Raw genomic sequence first — 24,259 nt, 5'->3', positions numbered from 1 at the left:
GCTTAGTCGACACAATAAAAACCTGGTCTTAATGACTGAATTTTTAAGTTTTGTTTGCTTACTTTTAAAAAATTTATTGATAAAAAATTGCCATTCAAATCATCAAACTTGCATCATGCCTATGCTTGCATCGGTAAAGAAATGATTTAGTGCACCTTTATTAGGTTTTGGGAGCCTAATGCTGCGCAACACGCCACAAATGAACCACAAATGAAATTGTTATTTATTGGAAAATTGACCAAATTTACAACGAAGTGAGGGATGAAAAGTGGCCGTAAATTGAGTTATTTGATAAATTTTAGACTTCACGACGTCTGACGTTTAGACGAGTGGCCTTTGATTATTTAGTCTTTTACTTTGAAGTGGATCAGATGCATTAGTCAGGTAAGTTAATTTTTGGATCTCATCTGTGTTATTATATTGATCTGTGTTATTGTTATGAATTATCTTGCCATTTTATTAATTTTTGTTTGGTGTACAATGAAATAGTGTGGTAAAGTTTGTGGTTGAGGGGCGATTATCTTAGTACTATCCTTATCTCAATCGGCAAGTGAAGGATTTCATGATCAAATTGGTCGATGTCGCCGAGGTGCAGAGAAGAGTGTGACGAAGACCCAGGGCCTCAAAATCACTGGGGGGGGCTAAAGACTCAAGAAGCCAAACATAGGGTACCCCCAAATCCTTTTTTTCACCGGATTTACATCACTTATTTTTCATGACAGCCCTGAAACCATTAACTCTTTTTTGAAACTTAAAAAAAGAAAAATAGTAGGCCTTCTGATCTATGTTTTGCATTAGTTTTTAACCCCCTCACAATTCACATTGCCCTAGCCCCACCAGACAGTAATGATTGTACAATGAAAGAAGCCGTAGTTTTTTAACCTGGGACCGCTACACCTTTTCTTTTAAGTGTTATTTATTCAATTTCAGCCTTTCATGAATGCGTAAGTCACCTGTTCAACTCACCTGTTTGGCAAGTGCCAAATTTACCAAAAGTGCCAAAATTAAGGCAAGTAACTCAATCGGAGTTCAAATTTAACGGCTTACTTCCGTTTATCTATAAGAATCCTGCTCCCATTTTGGCTATGAGGGAGCTATCACTTATTTGTAGGTGTGCGCTTCTTAGCTCCTCTGGTTCATGCCAGGTAGAGTTAGAATGTTTCAAATCAAATACTTTCTGAGAATAATTAGCAAAACCAACAATTGACGCCCTCGAATGACTCGGACATCGACCTTATCTTAGCCATTTACTACATGCGAATTCGAGAACCAGCGGCAAAGCAGCAAAGATGTCCTTTCTTTACCATACAAGTATATCTACTGTCTTTTTTGTAGATGTATGAGTCAAGGCAAAAGTGGGCCCTAAAATGGTATTGCGGTACATGCACAGTGCTGGCGCTTACTCACAAAGTTGAGAAGCCCCCTCTGATCTCTGTGGGCTCCAACTCGGCCCTGTAGTCCCTTGGCCAACTGATATAGCTGAGGGCTCATGCCAGCCTTGAGAGCCCCACCTAGGTTTCTGACGGAGAAGAGCCACACTGACCTTTTTAGGCACCACGCCGACCTCTGAGAGCCTATGCCGGCTTATAAGGACCCTATAAGACCCTGCGCCATTCTCCGACGTCCCTACACTGGTATCTGAGGTCCCACGTAGGTGTGTCCCAGATGTCTAGCAAATAAGTGTCCCAGACGACCTCTGTGGGCCTTCGCCGGCTGACGGGTGGCTCCTGTGGGCCCGCACGCATATTTCTTTTTTCGGACCACATCGGTTTCTGATGGGCCCCGCCGACTTCTGATTGTCCGGTGCCGAGCTCCAGGGCCGATGCCAGCCTCTGGACGGTAGCCCACACTGGTCGTTGATAATCCATACCAGGCTTTGAGGGACGAGGGTTAAATATGAGTGAAGACCGCAATTTTTTCCACGTAGGGACATCTCAAACCAGGATAATGCCCGTGTGGCAACTTTGAGACTAATGGCTCTCAGGTAGATTCTCCGTAATCGCCGTGGATCTCAGACACAAACTTAGAGCCGTTAGAGACTATCACTCTGAGACAATCAGGGGCCGGTGTAGTAGTGCAATTTAGGTCGGTGGAACCCTAAGTGGCTAACATATGCCCTCCGAGACCCCATGCCGACTTCTTAAGATAATCCAGTTGTCAGTTAACGTTCCTATACGTTCCCGTCTTCAGAGACAGACCACCAAGCTAGGCGCCTACGATCACCCAGAATGGGAATCTGCTTCATTACAATTATCTACTCTCGCCGCACACCGGTGACCGTCCAGGCTGAAGTTGGACGTCGCGTAGTGAGGATGACGATAGGTAGAAACAGCAGATTGTCGCCCCAATGACAGAAACAATAGACTGATACATAAAGGAGAATATCCGAGACACGGAGTTGAGTCGCCTAAAAAGACGAAATGTAACGTATTTGGTATCAAGTAAACAAAATAAACACGTGAAAACAGCCACAGGTTATCAGGTATATCAATATGCTCACATTGCATCCATGTTTCGTTTACGTATTTGGTTAGGTGCACTGACAACTCGCAGGGAAATTCGTTTGCCTTTTCGCTTTTGCCGGCCCCTCCAGTGGTGACATTTTTGCCCCCGGCCGGTGACTGCGGTGGTTTGCCCCCCCCCCCCCCAGTTAACATATTAGACGAGGCCCTGCGAAGACCGATCCTTACTTACCACCATTGGTATCTCAGTCCATTCATCCTGATTTGGAGTCGCCGCCTAGGACGCTTTGTTTTTAATCCAATAAAAAGACTCAGTTCATCTCTGGATGTTCCCCTCGATGTTCTCAAATGCGACCTTCTTGACTAACATTCTGGGCAGGACGGTGTTTGAGAAGCTTTCTGACGTTAGGAGTGTGACCTAAAGTCTCCTGTATGTCCAGGCTGATTACCTTGACTGGATGATGGGTCTCCCATCTCACGGGACTTACTCCATTCCTGAACCACCAGCAGCATCTGGGTCCCCGAGACGGGCCCGGGCGAAAAGCGTTTGGAGCATTGGTACGCAGATCCACATGCAGCGGATTTACCAATTGCTTGACTCTCATGATCGGTCCCGGGACACTGATGCCAGACTAACACGCCTGTAGATTCCTAGGTTGTTATTTCCACCTTTGGTTATAGCCAGTACCAGAGTATATAGAAACAACATGGGTACCACGATCGCTAGTCTCCAGCCCAGCGGGAGCATCTGGGTTTCCACTTTTCCCGAAGAATCCACTCAATGTTGGAGATTTGGGGCAGACCGCTTTACGCGGGATACGTTGGTGAATTCCGTCGGGAACACTGTGCGGCCGTGGGTCTCAGCGCAGTCAGCTTTTGTTCATTTTTGCACCAAGTAACGTTTTTGTATGTACCTGTTTGCTCTTTTTTAGGTTTTGCCATTCGTTGCAATGGCAATGGATTTTGATGTTTTCTCTTTTTCATGCAGCCGGAAAACTATCTCCAACTCCTTCATTGCGCTGCAATATTGCACCATATTCCTGGTCAGGTCGATGGCAAAATTAGCTGATCAGAATTCATGCAGCTTATCGAAATATGTTTAGCTGAATGTGAAGAGATTGAACGCAACAGGTAAAGTACAGAGGAGTCTGAATCCTCCGCCAAACTCAGAGGACGCTGGCCGTGTCACAGAGAAGTGCACAGTACGCCGGGTGGTCGGGTCATGCAGATAAGTGCGGTACGTCGCCGCTCGGCCGGCCGGGGTGCGGCTGCTGGGCGCGGTGTGACGTCACAGCGGGGACGTCCCAGTGCAGGTCACGTGACGCCGACTGGCAGACGGCTCCGTCGGTGGCCAGTCGCCGTCCGAGCGAGCGGCGCGCCGGGTGTGCCGAACGGTGTGATAGTGAGGTGATCTCTGAGTCCCAGCAACGCTATGCGCCGCGCTCTGTACTCTGACCTATCGAACTGCAGCGTGTGCTAGAGACTCACTGAAAAATCCAGATACTCTGCTCATAGAATTGGCATCGAAACCTCCGACAAAGACTGAGACAGGGAAAAGGTGAGTCAGCGGTGTCTCCTGTTGTGGACTTGAATATGATTTCGTTTATCAGGGTACTGTGTTGGCTGCTGGACCAGTTTTCTCCGTTTATCGTCTTGTATTCGTGCAGTGGTGGAGAGACTGTGAGACGCATATTGCGTATTAGCGGTGAATCAGGGTCACTGGGCGGAGGGATCAGCGACAGAGGCCAGGCGCCCCTCTGATATCCCAGGGGCTCTGTGCAATCTTGCAGTGGAGTTTCGATAACGCTCTCGCAGGTGCGCCCGCAGCAGCAATACCCCTCGGAGGAGCGACACACCGTCCTACCTCTTCACCTCCTCTTCTGTGGAAACGGAGTGCGGGAAATACGCCATTTTTTAACCCGGAGATTCGCAACAAGTCCCTTGTTTTCTACTATTGACATCTTTTTTTATTTTCATTGTTCAACCCTGCGTCGTTGGTGTACTTACTACTTTTGTGCGCATTAGCGTAAGCGTGTCAATAATACCTTGCTTGGCTCGCACCTGCGTTGCTTGCTCTTCGACTTTATGTCATTAGTTGTAAACAAATAGCGAGTAACTATTTTCTTTGGCTGGGGGGATCCAGAGCGTCGTAAGCCTCGTCGCAGCTGCGACGTGTCGCAAGTTGTGTAGTAAGTCGTTTTTGGAGGGATCAATTGATGAGTAGCGTTACTTAAGAAGTAAAGTCTATCGCAAAGTGCCTGATTTACGACACAACTTACGAATTTGAAATAGCAGTCGTAAGTTGCGTCGGAAGTTGATATGGCCTTGAGGGAGAGGTCACAGGTCACAGGTCATTGGGGTCATGGTCATGAAATTTGCATGGTACGTGGAAAATTGTTGAAACTTGAGATCCTGAAAATTTCGTTGCAATCCGTTGCCGCTAACGCGAGTTATAAAGCAAAAACCAACGGTTCGTCTATGAGGCCTCAATCCGCGCCAGCGAGAGTGTTGAACATGGTGCATAATATGTTATATTCACATTTATTGGGGTATTCAGGGATACATAGTAGCCTAACACCATTCCAGCAACTACTGGCGAATCCAGAAAGGCGGTCTTGGACGTTGCGAGGGGCATCCCCCAAAAGATTCTCCAAATTCTAAAAACGATGTGTCCCAGATGACCCCCATGACCTCGAATCGATCTCTGTGATGACCCCAAGTTGACCTCTGTGACCTGACGTGTCCCAGATGACCTCCAATTGAGCTTTGTGATGACCCCAAGTTGACCTCTGTAACCTGACGTGTCCCAGATGACCTCCGTGACCTCCAATAGAGCTCTGTGATGACCCCAAGTTGACCTCTGTGACCTGACGTGTCCCTTGATGACCCCCATGACCTCCAATATAGCTCTGTGATGACCCCAAGTTGACCTCTGTTACCTGAAGTGTCCCAGATGACCTCCGTGACCTCCAATTGAGCTCTCTGATGACTCCAAGCTGACCTCTGTGACCTGATGTGTCCCAGATGACCTCCAATTGAGCTCTGTGATGACCCCAAGTTGACCTCTGTAGCCTGACGTGTCACAGATGACCTGCGTGATCTCCAATAGAGCTCTGTGGTGACCCCAAGTTGACCTCTGTGACCTGACGTGTCCCAGATGACCTCCAATTGAGCTCTGTGATGACCCCAAGTTGACCTCTGTAACCTGACGTGTCCCAGATGACCTCCGTGACCTCCAATTGAGCTCTGTGATGACCTCAAGTTGACCTCTGTGACCTGACGTGTCCCATATGACCTCTGTAACCTCTAAGTGACCCCTCTGATGACTCCAAGCTGACCTATCTGACCTGATGTGCCCCAGATAACCGTCATGACCTTCAATTGAGCTCTGTGATGACCCCAAGTTGACCTCTGTGACTTGACGTGTCCCAGATGACCTCCGTGATCTCCAATTGAGCTCTTTGATGACCTCAAGCTGACCTCTGTGACCTGGCGTGTCCCAGATGACCCCCAATTGAGCTCTGTGATGACCCCGAGTTGACCTCTGTAACCTGACGTGCCCCCTAGTTGCCTTCTGTGACCTGACGTGTCTCAGATTACTTCCGTGGTCTCCAATTGAGCTCTGTGATGACCCCAAGTTGACCTCCGTGACCTGAAGTGTCCCAGATGACCTCTGTAACTTCCAATTGTGACCTCAATCTCCAACTCTACTAACTCTCTGTGACCTCATACTCTCTTAACTCATTTCTTCTAAAGCATCGCTTCTAGATGCCCTATAGCGCCACGAATCTCCTGTGATCGATCCCAAAATTCATGGCAACTCACGTGAGCGTTAGCAACCACAAGTCACCCAGTTGAGACAAAGCTTCAGAATCAGAGAACATGCTTGAACTGGCTGTCTCATAAGCTCGCAAACCAGAAGGGCGAATGTTCCTTCATGCTTGATAGAGTTTTCGACCTTACTGACGCTTACTACGGGATCAGCTGATCGTGTAGCCTTTTAAATTCTCGAGTAAAGCGGGTATTTAAACCTTGTCGCAGCTACGTTCTGTCGCATCCTCCGACAAACCCCTCTTTCCTCAACATCCCTCCTTTTTCGCTACGACACAACTTGCGACGGGACATGTGTCGTAACTTGCGACGTGTCGTAGATGGACTTGCGACGCCCTGGATCCCCCCGGCCTTTAGGTTCTATCCGAGTATCTCTACCGTCGTCGTTGATCTAAAGTTCGACTCTACAGTTCTAGGATTACTGTTCAATTTGCGTGAGTACTCTAGCATCCAGTTCCGATCCCGATGCAGACTTATGTTTTATCTACAGGGTCTGTGGTTTCATATTCCCTTGGGCGTTTGTTGATCACTGCTTTACCTGCAGATATCAGCAACCAGCGTGGATGAACTTTTTCGTGCACATCGCAAAGTCTTCAACGCCTAGGGTGTCTTTTGAACGTTTTGCGAAATGCACATATGTGCATAAAACATGTGCAATGTGCATAGGTATGTCAAGGTTTCCACATTCCTTGGCGAGATTCTTCAAATCCCTGTTACCATGGAATTTCTGCTCCGAATTATACATTGATCTATATATCAGTTGATTGTAATGCAAGCATTCATGGTGTGCCTCCTTGCCGGGCCACGACTCGGTGCCGATTTTTGCATTTAATATCGATGCATCGTTTGAGCGCCTCTGCTGTCGAGGCTTGATCGCCACGCTGATGCATATAAATGTACTTATGGTCCTGCGTCTTGAACAGACAGGTGTGTCTGAACCGTGTAGTGAATTGTTGGTAGGCCGGCCGAAATGTCCTCTGCGTTTCTTACTCCTTTTTCGTATTGCATCATCAAATAGAAAAATGGTGGTGTTCACAAATCCCTTCAACAAACGAATTGACCGGCGAACTATTATCGATCTGCAGACAAGCAGCATACCCTGAGGGGGCTGAATCAAGGGCAATTGGCTCATCCTTCGGCGATGCCTTCACTGCGTAGACACTAGATGACTAGACCTTGAAGTTTTTCAGTTTATTAAATTGTTGGCGCCATGCAGAGGCTGCTGCAACTGTTTCCTGCGGTGCTGCTCATGCTGAGGCTATGAGATGGAACTCAGCTTACTGGCATGCAGGGTCTTTGCTTGCTGGCAATTTAGGCCTGATGCATCCCGTGAGTGTGATCTATATGTTGCCTAAAGGTACATTGTGACACTCTCCAGACAAGTTGTACGGTGCTGTTTGTGCTTTACCAGGAACTACCTTGTTTGAGCTGTTCACAGAACATGTTCGTTGTAAGGGGGTCAAAACATCCCATCCCCAGCACGGCCTAAGTGCCGAAATGGGTACCATCAATTTGGATGCAAATATTTTTCACCGTCACCTTCGCCTGGGATTGCTCTCTCGCTGCAATGCAACAGATGACAGCCCGTTTATTATGGTTGTACCAAGCGCCCTGTGGACATGTCTGGGACCGCGTTAAAGGCGGTGCCATCGGCGCCGGCAGGGCAGTGACGAGGCGGGCCGTCCCGACGGAGGCGCCTCGTCCCGTGGTGGGGCCGTCGAACGCCAGATCTACCCGGTACCGGCCGGAGAGCGCTCCGCTGTAGACCCCTGGACTGACCGGTGCGTGTGACCGTCACCGGGCGCTGGTGGTGTTGTGCATGTCTGTGTGTGTCTATGTCCCTTCCGTGGAACCGGCGTATCCCTCGTATCCATTGAACCCGTATCTATCGACTCCGTGTACTCCCCGAACTCTTATCTTAACCCGTTTGTCCTTTCGACCTCGAGTAGCTCCATATATTCCTCGGATCCCGACCAACTCTGGATCTCCCGGATTAGGACTGACTCCTTGTGTCTCTTCATCTGCCTCTGACTGGCACCTTGTGTCTCTCTTCCCGTTGACTGACTCCTCGCGTCTATATCTCCCTTTGACTGACTCCCTGCGACTCTGTGATTGACTCTGTTCGTCTCTCTCCGGCAGGGATGAGACTGGCGATGGCGGCGCCCGGTCGGTGGCGACCACCGGCCTGCCCGTGGCTCCTGTCGGCGCTGCTGCTGCTGCTCAGTGGCTTCACAAGAAGCGCCGCTCTCAGCTGTATGGGAGACGACTTGAACGGCATGGGCAGTAAGTACCGTCAGCCACTCTGTAGGCGCTGCGGGTGTGTGCTTCATCATGATACTACTGTCATTACCAGGACAGCTATGCCCTCGTCCGCCTAACAGACGCTAATGTTGCCTACTTCGCGACAGAAACGGCACAGGGTCCTGTTAGGTGGCAAGACGGAATTGCCGGAACAAGACGCCGATGTTTCCTGGGAAGAAACAAAATGTTCTTACGCCCTGAACAGGATGTTTTGCAAATTGGTTTAGACGCTCGTCCTGAATTTCTCAGAGGCAGGGCTCCGCTATTGATCATGCTCCAACTGTTCTGAGCATTTTCCCCGTCCTCGCTCGGCGACAAAAGCTTGTAGTTTTGTTATTTTATTAAATTAGAATATTTGGAAATAACATAAAACTACTTCAACATAACGCCCACATCAAAGGACAGAAATATCGTAACATCTGAAAATATCAAGGAACCATCCAATGATGAGCATTCCTGCGCTCCTGAGGTTGGAGCTAACGAACGTCTGTGTCCTGCCCGGTGAATGGGGCATCCGGCGCGGCGGGCTGGGCCGTCGGCGCGCATGGCCGCCGGCCGGGCTCTCTCGGTGTCAGGCGGCGGTGCGCGGCGGCAGGCAGGCGCGGGTCAATACGTGCCGACGCCGCCCACTCGCCACCACCACCGCGCAGCAGCCGCTCACCGGCGCCGCCGGTACACCAACAGCAAACGATATACCTGGGCAGCCAGTGCGAGATATAGAAACTCGTGATTTATGGTTGATTTATCCTTCTCTTGTACTCGTTTACTTGTGAATGTACGCATGCCTTATTTATGTGCTCATTGGTTATGCGAATTTTGCGGTACTGGATGATGTAAGCTTAGATCAATGTGGGATTATAGGTGACCAGCTATGGGTGTTGCTACCCCAGCGGAAATCCAAAATATGGGATAATAGGTTACTGAACTCTGATCGAAATCTGGAGGAAAAACATAGCTACTCGGCACTCGCTTCAGCCAAGTGTGAGAGGGCGGAGGCACACATTTTTTCAACTCCCGTGCGGGGAAGCATGCCTACTCGCAGCGTTTGGCGCTGTTCACACGAAGCCGCTCGTGAAATTGGTGCGATCTGGCGCTCACGCGAGCCGGCCCGTTGGTCGGCGCGGCCGGCGCCAGGACGCTGTGGCCGATCCTATCTGGGGGCCGGTCACGCGCTCCCCAGCACCATCCGCATGGAGAAGACGGCCATCTGGGAGCATGCACGACCGCGCTCCCCGGCCCCAGCGGCCGGCGGCGCCGAGGTCTCAGCCGACCCTCGCTGCGTGAATCGACTTGGCTCCTCAGAATGCTGGGCGCTCTGGCACTCGCATTGGCTGCCAATGCTGTTAACATCAGTACAGACGCGTTGAACGCGTCGGCATCGAATGATAACATCATCACTATTCCCTGGCATTCAGGGAACTGTCACACTGAGAACGAGTCTGCTATCGACTCAATCTGGATGTCGAAACATTCACTGGAAGCATATGCTCACGTCCGCCAGCCAATCCATTGATATTAGCCATCGCATGATAATTGAGAAATTCAGGATCGTATATTTGGAAGACACGAGTTTGTGGGGTCATCATTCTTCCTTCATGTGATTGTTTTATAAAATAGTTGACGTTCATTGTCCCATATAGGGCGTTGTGTTTCGACTAACTCGTGGATATGCCGTTAGACATCCGCCTAAATTTACGTCAAGATTGACAGCTCGTGCCGCATTTAAATGCACGGCATTGTCAGACATTAGTTTGGAGATTACTGGCAGGATGTGAATATTTGAACGAAAAAGGGAGAAGCTATGATACTCAATGGCTCAATGATTCGCATTGTGAAGCATACGGAACTCCATCTCCATAATCATCGTAGTCATCTCTAAGTATGATTGTCGCATTGGGTGGCCCGGAGCCGCCCGCAGCTGCCCGCTGCGTGCTGGCGGTGTCGGTCACATCTGAAGAGACGCGTGCTGTCAGGGACACCGTGTCAGCGGAGCGGGCCGCGGTGGGTCTGACCATGATTGGGAGTGACATGGGCCGCATCTGGCCCACCTCAGACGATGCGGTCAGCGCGGCGGTTGATCGGTGAATCAGTGCTCACGCCAGGATCTGGGGGGCCTCGCGCCGGCAGCCACTGACCCCGGAGCTCTCTCCCGTTCGGAGAAGCCCCACGGTGGGGCTGGTGAACCCTCGGACGCGTGTATGGCCTGCTCTGCTCGCGGCCAGTGCGGCGGCCGCCGGACCGACGGCTCTGCACGGAGCCGTGGCTGCAGCTCGCCGCAGAGCCGTCGCCCCCTTCCACCACCGGACACTAATCCTGCCGCGCTGAAGTCCCGTCGCTTCCGTGTCGCCGTTTGCGGTGACCGGCTGTCGGTGGTGACAGCGGGCGATCGTCGAACCCCGCCGGCCGGCCTTGGGCGCGACCCGGCAGGACGCGGCAGCGACCGTTTTCTGACCGGCGGCTCTGCGGTCGGAGTCGTCGTCGCAGCCGACGCCATCTTCATGTCGTGAGACACGGAATGCGGGCCTCAGCGCCTGTCCTGCAGACAGGCGCCGTGTTATCCAAACAGTTGAAGCTGAGATGGCTGGGACGTTATGTGTTTGCTCGGCGCTGTTGATGTCCATTGGCGCATTCCGACATTGCACAGGCTGGTGTCAAGTGAAATGGGGCTGCCCCCGCCCCCGTGCGGGCACCCCTAGTGCTTCAGCTGAAATACCGGATCCCTGCACTTCTGCGCTTTGGCTCGGTATAAGCAATTTGACTAACGTCATTGTGCTTGTAAGTTTGACGTGTGAGTATGGTGATGCTCAAAGGACATGTCGAAGCAGTAGGTACTTCATATAATTGTGTATTCAGAAGTCCCTGCTGAAATTCCTGCGCATATAAACTTTGCATTCTTATTAAGACGTATGGTGAGAGGTCACTGGGACTCGAAGAACCTCGCTGTTGGAAGTTGATAGGACCGAAGAGTTTCTATTTTGGACTTGTGCCTGTGGATGACTGATACGAACGACTTACAGTCATCGAGTAATTGCAATTTAGACATGCAGGCAGACCGCAGCACCAAATCCTGATGCAATATTTGACATTCAATGTACAATGAACCGTATATTGTCTGTATTAGTATGATGCACCTTTGAGTTTTTTTTTTCAGCTGGGAACCATGGTTTTTGCTCTGTCCTTTGCCGATACTCGAGGCAGCACGAGAGGCAAATCATCGAGCGCTTACCTTACATGTTTGAGAAGCAGAAACCGTTAATATCCTTTTCACTCTTAGGTGGGCTTCAACTTTGAACTTTCACGCACCTTTCGGCCACCCACCATTTTCCATTTCCATGATAATATCGCTGCAGATTATTCCTTTTATCCAGGTACTTATTTGATTCTGTTTGTTATAAAACATGCACGCAAGTGTGAACTTATCCCGGATTATGACTGGTGGAAATGGATAACGGATGTCTCTATAATGTTAAATCTGTTTGATTTAGTTATTTGAATACTAGCGTATCTGTTTTTTATGACGTTTCGCATCTAAACTCGATCTCACCTAACCAAATTCCCATAAGATGTGTTTCTCAACAAAACATATCGTGCATATCGCACGATGCTTCCGTCCGACAAAACCTGCAAAACGCATAACGGACATTTTCGTGCATTTCCTCCTTCTGTCTGGGTGCATTTCGTCATCTGGTGTGGGTCACTCCAATGTCAGCGGAAGGAAGCGTCGCGCGGCGCCCCTGGCCGGGCCGAGGGTGACCTGTTGGGACGGACGCGGTGCCGCGGTTGGTGGACGGGCTTCGTAAGCTCCCTAATCCGACCACGGACCGGAGCCGGCCGCGCTGCCGTCGACCCCTGCGCTCAAGGCCTTCCGCCCGGCGCGGCGCCGCCTCCGAACGGGTGTCATGAGCCACCCGAGCCGCCGCTGCTGGTGGTGCCGGGTCGGATCCCGCACCACACGGGCCACGGCGGCGGTGCACGCCCTTGGCCGCCGGTCCGAGCGACCCCACTCCCACCGCGCGCGTGGCTGTTGAGCACCAATAGCTAGGGTTGTTCGAAATTTCGTGCCAGAGGACATGAAATGTCTGGTGTTCAAAACCGCAACAGCGGACAGTTACTTGAAGGAGCTTATTTGTGGTTGGAGGGAATAATACGGAACGGGTTTTATTGTCATGAGACATTTTGTTCGGAAAGGTAGGAAACTTTCACTCCATTTTTAACAGGGAAACATTTTATCGGATTATTTATCTAATCTATAGCGCTGCATGACGTAGGTTGGTACAATAACATGTTAAGCCTGTGTAACTGATCTGTATTTGCTTGGGCGGGTCGACGAGTCAGGCGGCCGCTGGTAATCAACTGTCACTCGGCACCGGTAGGGTTTTCAGTCGCCATATGCGCCTCTGCGCTGGCGGGTTCTTCGGTAATCAGCTACCCCCTCCCCGTACCAGATAGCTGCATGGAAGGGTTAATGAGCGCCAGACGACGCCGCTGGCTGGTATTCGATCCTCGCCTTATGCCATGGTGAATCACCAAGGTTCACCTCTGCTGCACCGACAGTTAGTTTGGCCGGAATTCTACCAGTATGATTTCCTTGGGTGCCATGTTTTGCTCGAATTCTGGATGTGCCTTCGTGTGGCGCGTTGTTTTCGATGCGTCATGCGGCCGTGGCTCCTGAAGTGGCGGTACATTGCCAGTCATGAGGCAGCGGGTGTGCTGGCGGCGGGGTGCGGGCCGGTCACCGCCACCGTCTCGGCCGGTCACCGCCACCGTCTCGGCAGCGGCGGGTGGGGCCGACCCTCCGGTCAGCCACCGACCCCAATCGCGGCCCGATGCAGCGCTGAGCACCGGTAAATCAGCCGGCCGACGCCACTTACCCGGCTCTCCGACCATCAGTTTATTAGTGTTCCTCGAAACTCTCTGACGGGAATCCGGACCCGGTAGAATTTATTTTCATACGCCTCGTACGTGCAGTAACCATAAATTCCAGTGATAGTCGCCTGCACAGTTTCATTAAATCACCTTTTCACAGAGTTAATCGCGTATAATAACAGAGGGAATGGCGTCCATGGAGGCCGGCGTGCCTGCATTGTTAGTCAGTGACTGGACCGGCCGGTGGAGGGAGGCAGGGCACAGTGCACCCGGCGAAACGTGCACGGTGCACACACCGGTGTCCTGTCGGGCTGCCCCCGCTTCTTGGCAGAGCGGGCCGTCCTCAGTACCGGCATGTGGTCCGACGCGACCCCGCCCGACGGCCGGTCAATACAGGCGCCCGGCGACCGACCGACACCCGGGGCCGGGGCAGGCCATGGCCGCGGCCACAGGCATTGATCGGGCCGGCCGGCCGGCTGACTGGCCGAGCGGGTGGGCAGCGGCTGTCGTCTCCGACGGCAGCGCCCGAGCTGCGCGGACTGGCATTCCCAGCACCACTGGCCACAGCTGGAGCGTGAGCGCTCACCAGCCGTCAGACGGTATTCTTATTTGCTAATGAGACTCGCAAATGTATGAATTTCGTGCAAGCGTGGTCCTATTGTCATGGGTGAGTTGCACCGGTCAAATTAGACCCAGTTTCTGGAATGGTTCAATGAATGAATGGCGGCTTTTGTTGTAAGTGTGAATGTGTGGGCACGAGTTGTGAGTTGTCTGACCAGACGAGCAGACGTTCGGACCTGTTGAACGTGCTTCCGTCAGCCGGACGCCGCGGTAGCTGGCTGTCTGCTGAGTGTGCCGTTCTAGAGGCACTCGCTCGATCTGCGGCGGAAGTCTAGTGGGCACCAGCTAGCCACTCGCAGCCCGGTGTGTGTACTCAGTGGGCGGAGGATGCCTGGCCGTCCGCGGCGCGGCCGAGTCCCGCGCCGGCCGCGCCGCCCGGGCAGGTGTCGGCCGTGTGTGAGGCGGACGGTTTCCGCCTCCGCGCGCGGCCGGCTCAGCCGCGGCTGGCGGCGGCGGCTGCCCGCTCCGCTGACCCGGCCCGGCTCACCGCACGTCAGCCGCGCCGCCGGCACTCTCATTTAATTGCAATTTATGGCCGGATAAATTTGGTGCGGCTGGGGTGCGCAGGAGTCGGCGTCGGCGCTGCACCGCCGTCCGATCGGGTCGAGGTCATGCGGATCGCTGCAGAGGCCGGCAGAAGGCGCCGGAGGAGAGCCGACGAGAGGCTCGGCCGGGCGGGACGCTGCTGCGCCGTGTAGGTACTACACCCTTCTGCGCCGCCCGGCGCTCACCCCCGGCCACTGACCCCAACTGTCCGATCAGTCATCTCAACCGGCGGGATTTTATTGGACTATTCGGCAACGGGCGTTGAAACGCAGCTTTCGAATCGTACGTATTGGACATTAAAATGCACAATCGGCTTTAACGTTGCGCAGTATTTAATCTAATCTGTTAGGACTTAAGCCTATCTGAGGAATTGAAGAGAAGCGAAACGCCTGGGCATCACATGCCCGAAGTCTACTGCGTGTCCATTGCTGTATTCAGACAGTGCCAGTTGAAATGGAACCATTGTGAGACACTGGTCTGCAGTATACTCATCAGTCTGACTCGGGCGATGCTGCGCTCCGTCTTGTGCAAGATAGCATGGCGTGGGGCCCGCTCCAGCTCCACGCTCCGCCCACAGACGGGACAGGACGTTGGGGTGCAGTCGTGGGGTCACTCCGGATATGCGATACGGACACCGGCTGTACTGCTGACCGCGGCGCCAGGTCGGCGGACCGCGGAGGCGCAGAGATAGCGCCCCGACGTCCGGTGGCCGGCCCCCGTATCCTGCCTGGAGCGCCGGTGCCGTGGGGTGACAGGCCGGGGGCCAGAATGGCCGCGGTACCGGGCACGGACGGCTGGGTAGCACGTGGGTGGGGCGAAGCTCTCAAAGGCAGCACCGACTGCACAGTGGTGAAACGGACCTATGGAATTGCTCTGTAGGTCCCGGTCCTTGACTCGCTCAAAGACCAAACATTATCAGGAAAAGTCATGCAGCTGTACGAAATGTTTGCTCTGTATTGTGGTGTCATTCTACATTATACATATTGCATTGCGATTGTTGGCATTTACGAGAACTGTATGGCATGCGTTCCACCCAGCTGCGCGCGTTCAATCCTCATGCCAAGTCCTCCCACGTATCTGTCAATTTTCCGTAGGGCGTCGACTGCGAGAAGACGGTGCGAACTGTTTTGCATGACAATTCAATAAATGTTTGCCCAGCATCGATGCACTGCTGAATGCCAACTCGCATTGGTATAAGCAGAAATAGAATAGCTGATGCCCCGTAAAACGGCGATATGCGCAGAAGGTATACGTGCTTCGATTTCCCATTCCGGTCAGCGGTTTGCACTCAACCATCGAACCATTCATCGCTGGAACATGTCAGGAAACTTGAGCGGTCACAAGGGAACAAGCTGTATGGATCGAGAACCCCATTGTCACGCTCACGATAGTCCTCGTGTAAAGGGAGTTGCAGACATGAGGTTACCTTGTTTTGGCTCTGAATTGGCCGCACTTACGGAGCTCACATTTTTGCTTGCCTGTTTGCGTGTTGCTCGTAAAATTGGCCCGATTCCTAGCGGGTTCGCGGAGAATCGTGAGCGGCCAGGGTTTATTGGTAGCCCGGAGCGGCTGGGTCGTGTAGCCGGGGACCGATCGCCACAGCTGATATTGACGGTGACTGACCCGTGTTTTCGAACGCGAACATTGTTTAGCTTTTGATGTTCAATGAACGCATGTAGAGTCTCAAGTCAACAATTGTAAGACAGTCTGAGCCAGTGTTGTGCATCTATCGGGTATCACCCAATGCTGGCGGGGTTTCGCCCGCCTGAAGCCGGTTCCCTGCGGACAGTGCTGTTTTGTCCGCCGTGCTGCGTTGTCCGCCCCGTTCCACCTTGCTTTGTTTGTGCCGGAGCCGTCCCCGTTTCACGTTCAGCCCGGCCTGCGACGCGGCACTGCACCGCAGCCGGTCCGAGCGGTGCCATGTTTTCCCGGTTGTACGCTGCACCGACCTTACATTGATGGATATGCACGAGACTGCAACTTCAAGCTGTGCCGGCCGCACGTTTATAGATATACACGACGTTGCAACTTCACAATACGTCAGTCTGGGAAGTTTCAAACGTTTATTTTTTATTGCAGATTGTCACATAAATTTCCGTGAGGAATACATTTCGAATAGTTTCGAAACAGGACCTCTGGACGCTGCAACGCAGGATTGAGTTTGTGACGGGACGGGGAGGGTGCTGTTACCTGTCTCAGCAATACAGATCGACACAGTCAATATGGGGAGCTTTGGGCCGGGCTAGGAGATAACACATTCTGAAGGAGGCCTGTCCTTTTGAGTGCGCCCACCGCCTCGGGCATTGTTAGTGATATGCTGGGAAATTAACACCGCTAATTTACGGTGACTACTGCCTATGTTGCAAAAGATTTGGTGCAACAAAAGGTTGACATCCAAATATGGCAAATCCGCAAAGTTTTCTCATTTATGAATAAAGTTGAGTTCTATTAGCCCTGTTTCCACGATGAGCTTAAATTTAATTCGCCCTAAATCTATGAGGAAATCCGGTTCATTTGTTGTGCTTGCATGTCCGATAAGAGTATAAATACTATGCAACCTTTGTTGCTTTTTGTAATAGCACAAATAACCTGAATAGCCCTCCAAATAAGGTGGCTTTTTTACATTTTTCTCATCAAATTTTCGGTCGCATCCTGAAAGTCGCACTTAATCTTCCTAATCACTGTTCAAAAATGTATTTGTGCTCTGATGATGCCGCTATGCGAATTGTCGCCTAATTTTCATTGGTCTTTTTTCATAAGAGCATTATACGATGGAAGGATGTAATAAGCCTTAATGATAAACTCACGTCCCTTGATGTCTAAATTCTTTATAGAGTGTTATGGCATGCACAGAAAAATTGCACAATTAGCACCGCTGGTTCGCAAGAAATGTTGATTCCCCCGTAGCGGTTCCATGACGGGCGCGCTGTTGACAAGCGGCGACTGAGGCTCCGCTGGCCGGTCGTCGCAGCACCACGGTCTCTGTCTAGGTCGACCCCCTGGTGCCGTCGTCTGCCCGCGGCCCTATCAGGCTCTGTTGGGCCTCAGATAGCCCGTGTTGTCAGTCGCGAACAATCGTTTCACCCAACTTATCTCGCTATCACACTTGCCCCTGCCTCTCCACATGCTCGTTGTCGCGTGCTTTGGCAACTGAGAACGGGGCTGAGCGGCGTTCTGCCATTGAATTGAGTCGGCAGTGGCCTGCAGCCATATTGCGATTTGTTCAGGCGATTACAGCCATTGGTCATGTGGCCGTCGCAGCTTTACTAGCATTGATTGAACTCGTGATTTGAGTAGGCAGGTCCAGAACATTCAACGAACCGAACGTATACACAAAGGCTCGCCATAAAAGCGCCGAATCCGTGGTTGCAGAAAGGTTCCTTGCTTGTTTTCATATTGAAAGTTGAGTAGGGTTTTATGCTTTTGTTAACTGCAGTTAAATTTACCGTGTGCGATTGAAAAAGTTGATACTATCTTATTCGTTCTCGGAAATTATGGGATACTCGTTACGAATTACTTTGTCATCTTATCTTCCCCTTCAGCCTTCCTCTACAACCGTGACCATTGGATATCTCCATGCCGTCATTCCATGACATTTCGTTAACCATACCCTTTTTCTCTCCTCCGCAGCGACATATCCTAGCCAGGATATCAACGTGCGGCCCAACACGGAGTTCAGTATTACCTGCCAGATCGACCCGGCCCACCCGAAGGTGGCCGGCTACACGGCCAACGATCTCTACTTCACGCGCTCCGAGGAGCTGGCCGTCGGCGGCTTCCGACGGACGGAGGTGGCCGCAGATAACTATGAGGTGAGTTCGGGTCAGAGGAGAAGGGGAGATAGGCTGTTTGAACTTTGGGTGCTGATGGCGCCGGAGGCTTTGTCTCCAGTGTCAGGCGGCGAACCGCTAACACTGGAAACCTGCCTATGTTTGGGTGTTTCGGTGGGACTGGTGATCTGGTACGGGTGTTACTCCTATCGTTGTCACAGCCCGGATTTAAAGTGTCAGACGGTGAGCCTCTGGTGGTGTTTGGGTTGGGGACGTGGTACGGGTGTCACTACCGACGGTGTCATAGTCCGGGTCTGAAGTATCGGACGCTGAGCCTGAATCATTGGGGTTGAGAAGTACGGATACCATTACCGACGTCATCACAGTACGGGTCCCCAATGATAGACGGCGGCAAGGTGTCGGCTTGTTCGGCTCACAGTCTCAAATGACTGCGTCGCCATCTTGTTAGATGATACAGTATATGCGGTGGGGTTGAAATGAAACGACGCGCACGGGCGGCCATTTTTCTTTATTTTTGCACTTATGGGCTTGCTTAATATCACCAGTCCTTTTGTTTTCCTGATTGATATCCTTCTATATTCGTCGAATAAGCTGTAGGTGAGTTATTTATAATCGTTATTCTAAAACACCGAGTACCGCGGGGCCGACACTGACGCCTGTATTTGTCGCCAGGTGTTGAACAGTACCATGCTGCGGCTGACGGACCGGCTCGAGAGAAGAGCCCGCTACTCGTACGCGTGCCGACTGCGTCACAAGACCACTCCCACCATGGGCATCTGCACAAACAACGTCAACATCGGCGGTGAGCTGGAAACTGAGACTGCTCCGGGACGGACATCGTCCCTTCCAGTCCACTTGCTGCTTTTCGTTTCGCCGGCAGGCTTGACTGAAGTGGAGCTGACGTTTGTGCACACACTGCACAATGATTCTGTTTTCATGGGCTCTTATGAACTTTGATCCGGTTTAACAAATTTTAGTCGTGTAGTTTTCTTTGATCTGCTTATTACATGCAAAACTTTGAAGTGGATTAGCTTTTCATTATCTCTTTCCTGTACTTATATTTTCACATCATATCCGGTTATCTAATCCTCATTTACTGATACGGATCAAAAGTATCCATGGAAACGGGGCCAGTGACGTAACGTTTTGTGTCCTTCGTTGTCACGTGCGTCATGCGTATCATTTTTCGCCGGGGTGAACCTCAAAGTGAACCGTCCGAAGTGATAATTCTGCGTGGCGTTAGCAACTGTTGCATAAAGCGACGAAATTAGACGTTCAAGCACCAACGTACATTTATTACATTGCTCATTGCTAAATATTGCCATTAATCGAAGTCATGAATGTGGAATCCAAGTAGGAAATGAACAGTGAAGGACATCGCCAAAGGAAAAGTTGATCATCGTGTGACCAATGTAACCCTGTACTGAACGGTGACTGAGTGACGTCGGGCTCCAGCCTTTTGTGACACCCGTGACCCCATCATCAGATCGGGCGGAGCTGCGCCCATCACTGTGTCTCACGCTACCCCGTGCCTTTTTCACAGACCCTCCGCTGCCTGTGGAGGGATTCCGGTGCGTCTCACAAAACTGGCAGGCGGTCAACTGCACCTGGCGGGAGCCGTTCAACGCAATCCGCACTCGTTACGAGCCCGAGTACCGCACGATGACGCGTATCGCCCGGTACAGGTGAGTTCTATCTGCCGTCCGGCGGGCGGGCGGGCGCTGCCGGCGCGCCCGGGGCCGGAGCGGAGCCGCCAGTGGCCGGCTGCACCAGCGACCGTCATTACCTGCCGTATAACTTGACACGGCCGCCGTAAATAACGGAGCCGGCTGGAGGGCGGGGGCGGTGCTGTGCGCCTGCTCTCTGACCGGCCGGCCCGCCGGTGCACCGGCCGGCGCCCCGGGCCGCCAGCCTTGAGCTGCCACCATCCGTCACGCGGTGGCCGCCGGCCGGCCGGCCCGGCCCGGCCCGGGTCGGGCCGCCGTGACGCCGGCATGGTTGCACGCCCTGCACGTTTGTTTAAAGCCGCGCGGCTGGCGGCGCCGCCGGCTCGCGGGCCTCGCTGCGACTCCATCTCGGCCGTGGGGAGGGCAGGGTTGGCCACACATGTGCTACACGGCTCGGCCGATCGCCGCGTGGGGCGACTAGTGTATGACCCGTGAAGTGCCGCGGAAGGACACGGGCATCAGGGAGGCAGGCCCTGCAGCCAGCCGGCGCTGGGAGGTTTGCGTTGCTGTCTTGAGCAGATACGGCTGCTGGGGTTCCTTACCACGGCGTTCTCAGCGCTCGTCAGCCGTGGTTGTCGGAATTCACGAGCAATTCGGGGTAGGGGAAGTAACTATTCCAATGAATACATTTTTGTTGGTCTATTGCTCCTCTGACGTCTTCATTAGCTTACAACTGTAGATTGACTAGGATCGCCATTTCGCTTCAGGACTTGCATGATTTACATTTTTGCAGCATGCTGTTATAGAATGTGTAGAAAATGTTTGAAGATCAACTGTCTTTCATGCAGGTCTCCTAAACTTTAATTGGCTCTGTTCTGAATGCTGCTGCTTTTGTATTGATCAATATGATTAGCATGTTAAGTCTCTTACGTTCATCAGTACAATTGTAATCTTTTATCGTCAATAATTTTTAACCAACATGAGAATTATCAGCAACTCGACCCCATCAACCAGTTGCAATTAGTCGAGTCCTGACCTTCGATGTTTTTTCGTTGCCCTCCGCTGTGCTGGTGTTCCTCGGTCCTTCTGAGAACTCGGGGCAAGTGACCGTTGCCGGTACCAACCCGTCCAGCCCCCTCGACTCGACCGACCTCTGGGGAGGGGAGTGATTGACCCGGCCGGGAGACGGCGCCGGGACGGTGCTGTGCACCAGTGGCGACCCGCCTCCCATCCCCCTCCAGACCTCGGGGAGTGTCGCGCTGTAGCGGCAGGACAGGTTTTGCATGGGACATTTTTAGGGATTATATGTGACCGGTCGTCAGCAGTTGAGGCTTTACTCAGCATTGTTATTGAGCTGTGGTCAGACACGTCATCAAACACCAGTTAGGTCTCCGAGGATCTCAGAGCTGTATCTCAGGTTGCATCGGCATCTTTGTGTTGGCTGCATTTTTATTGAGTTGCACTTCCAGTGTCCCCAATGGAATGCCCACCCCTCTGGGAATTTGGTAAGTGTCTTCCTGGTGCTTACGTCACTGCCCAATGGTGTGTTCCGGGTCATTTGGCCTAACGTTTCGTGGCACCAACCCGGATCCTTCCGTGGCGCAAGGTGTAGGTAGGCACATTAACTGCTCCTTAACCAGATATAGCTGGGTCCTTTAGTGACACAAAGCCTGATTCTTGTGTGACACAAAGGCTGCACTTTTAGCCGACTATGAACGTAATCCTATCTTGCCTCAAAGCCTGTTAAGGAAGAACCCTGGAACGACTTTGAAGGGGATGGATTCAAGACTGTGTTGGCATCGCCGTTTCGAAAGTCACATCTACAGCGATCTTATATATTTGAAGTGATAACAGTGATCAGGATACTTTGCTTTGGGGTTTTCTCAATTTTACCTTGCTTCACCTTTTTCGACTCAGTCTTCGATTTTCCGTTACAATTTTCGTGAATGGTTTTCTTTGAATTTTCGACGGGAGGTTTGCACAATACAAGCGGGACATTATATAACATATATTTATCCTGGTGAAATTGAAAAGAATGAAACTTTTCCATTTGTTGCCTGTCGGATGCAATCACGCAGTAATGACTCAATGCTCATGCTTCATTAGGCGATGATTGTCAGCTGGATTAAACTCCAAACGTTCAAGGATGTTCTACGAAGGTCGGCCGAGATACGCCATCTGTTCTCTACGCCCTTGTGCCTGCCCTTCCTTAAAGGACCGGGCCGAGACACCAGGGGCGGATCCAGCCGATCCGTTTGGGGAGGGCAAAACTTTCCGACCTATACGGTGACCCCGACCCACCGCCGTACCGGTGACCAAGCGACTTTACAACGCCACACTACACCAGCATGCATTCAGTTGAAGGGAATAGTTCACTTTCACGAAATTAGTTTTTTTTTTTGCAATGGATTTATGATTTATGATTTTTACGCTAAAGAAAGATCAGCAAAGTAAATAAAACCTTTATACAAAAAGATATTATTTTCTATATTTTAATATAAGAATAATTCTTCAGTTTTAAAGGGGTGCAAAAGAGAGAATGGCCCCTGCAAGACACACATTCCTCAGCAAGGCACTTTTTCGGGACGAGAAATGGAATATCTTTGCCTAGGGTGATCGTTGGGCCGTAAAAGCTCCTGATTTGTGCTTGTGTCAGCTCAAGCTAAGGAACTGTTATTCCAGTTCAAAACCCTATATTAAAAGTGAGCTATTTCCTTTGAGGGAGTCCCATCTTTTATCAGCATACCGATCCACATCATCATTAGCGAGCGGTCAGCTCATTTCTTCAGAATGACTGTCACGGAAAGTTCTGCTTTTCGTCCAGATAGGCATCGACACCGTATAAGATTTTCTCATCTTTGGGAGGGGCAAAAACATAGTCTTGCCCACACAAATTAGCTTTGGGGAGGGCAAATGCCCATTTTGCCCTCCCCTGGATCCGCCACTGCGAGACACCCCGTGACGGAGTTCTAGACCGCTCTGGGACACAGCACCGAACCCTTTCGTGACGGGAAGCGGGGCCTTTCCATGGGTAAGCCTCGGCACCGAGATCGCCAGCAACGTCTGAACGCCGGATTTTCCCAGTAAGATGCCATCTCTGGCCGCCACGTATAAAAGTTACACCCATCATCAGATCTGTGGAAAATAATCCATGAACTGCTCGATGCAAATCCAGCCTGAGCTCATTTCAGGGCATTGCTGCCTCAACTCCTTAGCCGGTTCTCCGTCAGAAGTTGAAGCTTATTCGGGTTAGGTCTCGACATCCTCCTTAATGGCTGGAATGTCTCCCGATTTACCATCCGCTTTGGACTTGATTCATTCGGCTGGGCCTTTTGGCCCTAATCCACCTTAGCCCATCCTGTTTGTTGCATTTGCAGTATGTTCCAACCTGTTCATCGTTGCTATGTCTCTCTGCTGTCATTGGAGCATAGCTGGGATGCGCCGGCTACATGACAGAGGCTGCGCGATCTCTGCTACTCTGGCCTCTGTTCGGAGCGGCGCTGCGGCTGGCCACTTCTACCCAGGATCGGTAGACGTGCTGTGGGGCAATAGGCCGGCTCAATGGGCCAGCAGGCGGCGTCCCGGCGGCGCCTGTCGATCCGCTGACGGCCGGCTGCGCGGCGCGCACCACCGGCGCGGCGCGGTACCTGCAGCTCCGTATTGATCGCGCGGGCATCCAGCAGGCGGCGGCGGCAGCGGCGGCGACGGGGTCAGGGCCGCCGCGCGCCGCCTGCCGTCCGCCTCTGACCCGCCGCGGACAAACAGAGGTGACTGGCGATCCACCCGCGTCAGAAGGTGACGCCATTCCCAGTCAACCGCGCAGAGCAAAGCTTATCTCGGCGATCGTGTCAGTCTCTCCTCATTGTTCTCTTGTGGACAGAAGGACGTCTCCCTTATACAGCGAAACCCTTCGAGGACTTCGATATGTATGCAGCCTTCTCTATTCCTGGTGACATATATTACCAAGTCATGAGTTTGCGGCACTGCGCGACTTTTAAGGCTGACAGTCGGAGCTGGCCGCGCCCGGCGCTGTGCGGAGAGCCCGCTGGGGACGGGGCTGGGGTGCCGCCGGTCGCCCGGTGCAGTGGGCCAATGCTGTGTGCTATACGGCTTGGTCCAGCCGGCGGGGTCCGGATAGACCTTACTGGCCGGCCAGCGGTATCTCAATCCACCA

At 52.1% G+C, this 24,259-nt stretch overlaps 1 protein-coding gene across 3 annotated transcripts in view; it reads left to right on the top strand.

Annotated features, from left to right (window-relative positions):
* Positions 1 to 203: 203 nt before the first annotated feature.
* The window catches only part of LOC122379778 (cytokine receptor-like), a 40,113-nt gene continuing 16,057 nt past the window's right edge, over positions 204 to 24,259 (top strand). The window contains exons 1-5 of one of the 3 annotated variants that reach the window (XM_043362252.1): positions 204 to 384; positions 8,433 to 8,576; positions 18,258 to 18,439; positions 19,091 to 19,220; positions 19,962 to 20,103. In XM_043362252.1, the coding sequence (XP_043218187.1) occupies positions 8,435 to 8,576; positions 18,258 to 18,439; positions 19,091 to 19,220; positions 19,962 to 20,103 (596 nt within the window). In that variant the 5' untranslated portion in view covers positions 204 to 384; positions 8,433 to 8,434. Of the gene's footprint in view, positions 385 to 3,808; positions 4,021 to 7,721; positions 8,075 to 8,432; positions 8,577 to 18,257; positions 18,440 to 19,090; positions 19,221 to 19,961; positions 20,104 to 24,259 lie in introns of those variants that run through there. The other 2 variants (XM_043362254.1, XM_043362253.1) reach the window with 2 other exon arrangements.

The sequence above is a fragment of the Amphibalanus amphitrite genome, unplaced genomic scaffold, assembly GCF_019059575.1.
Source record: "Amphibalanus amphitrite isolate SeventyFive unplaced genomic scaffold, NRLGWU_Aamphi_draft 000084F_arrow, whole genome shotgun sequence".
NCBI classification, from domain to species: Eukaryota; Metazoa; Arthropoda; class Thecostraca; order Balanomorpha; family Balanidae; genus Amphibalanus; species Amphibalanus amphitrite.
This window is presented reverse-complemented; position numbering and strand designations above follow the sequence as displayed.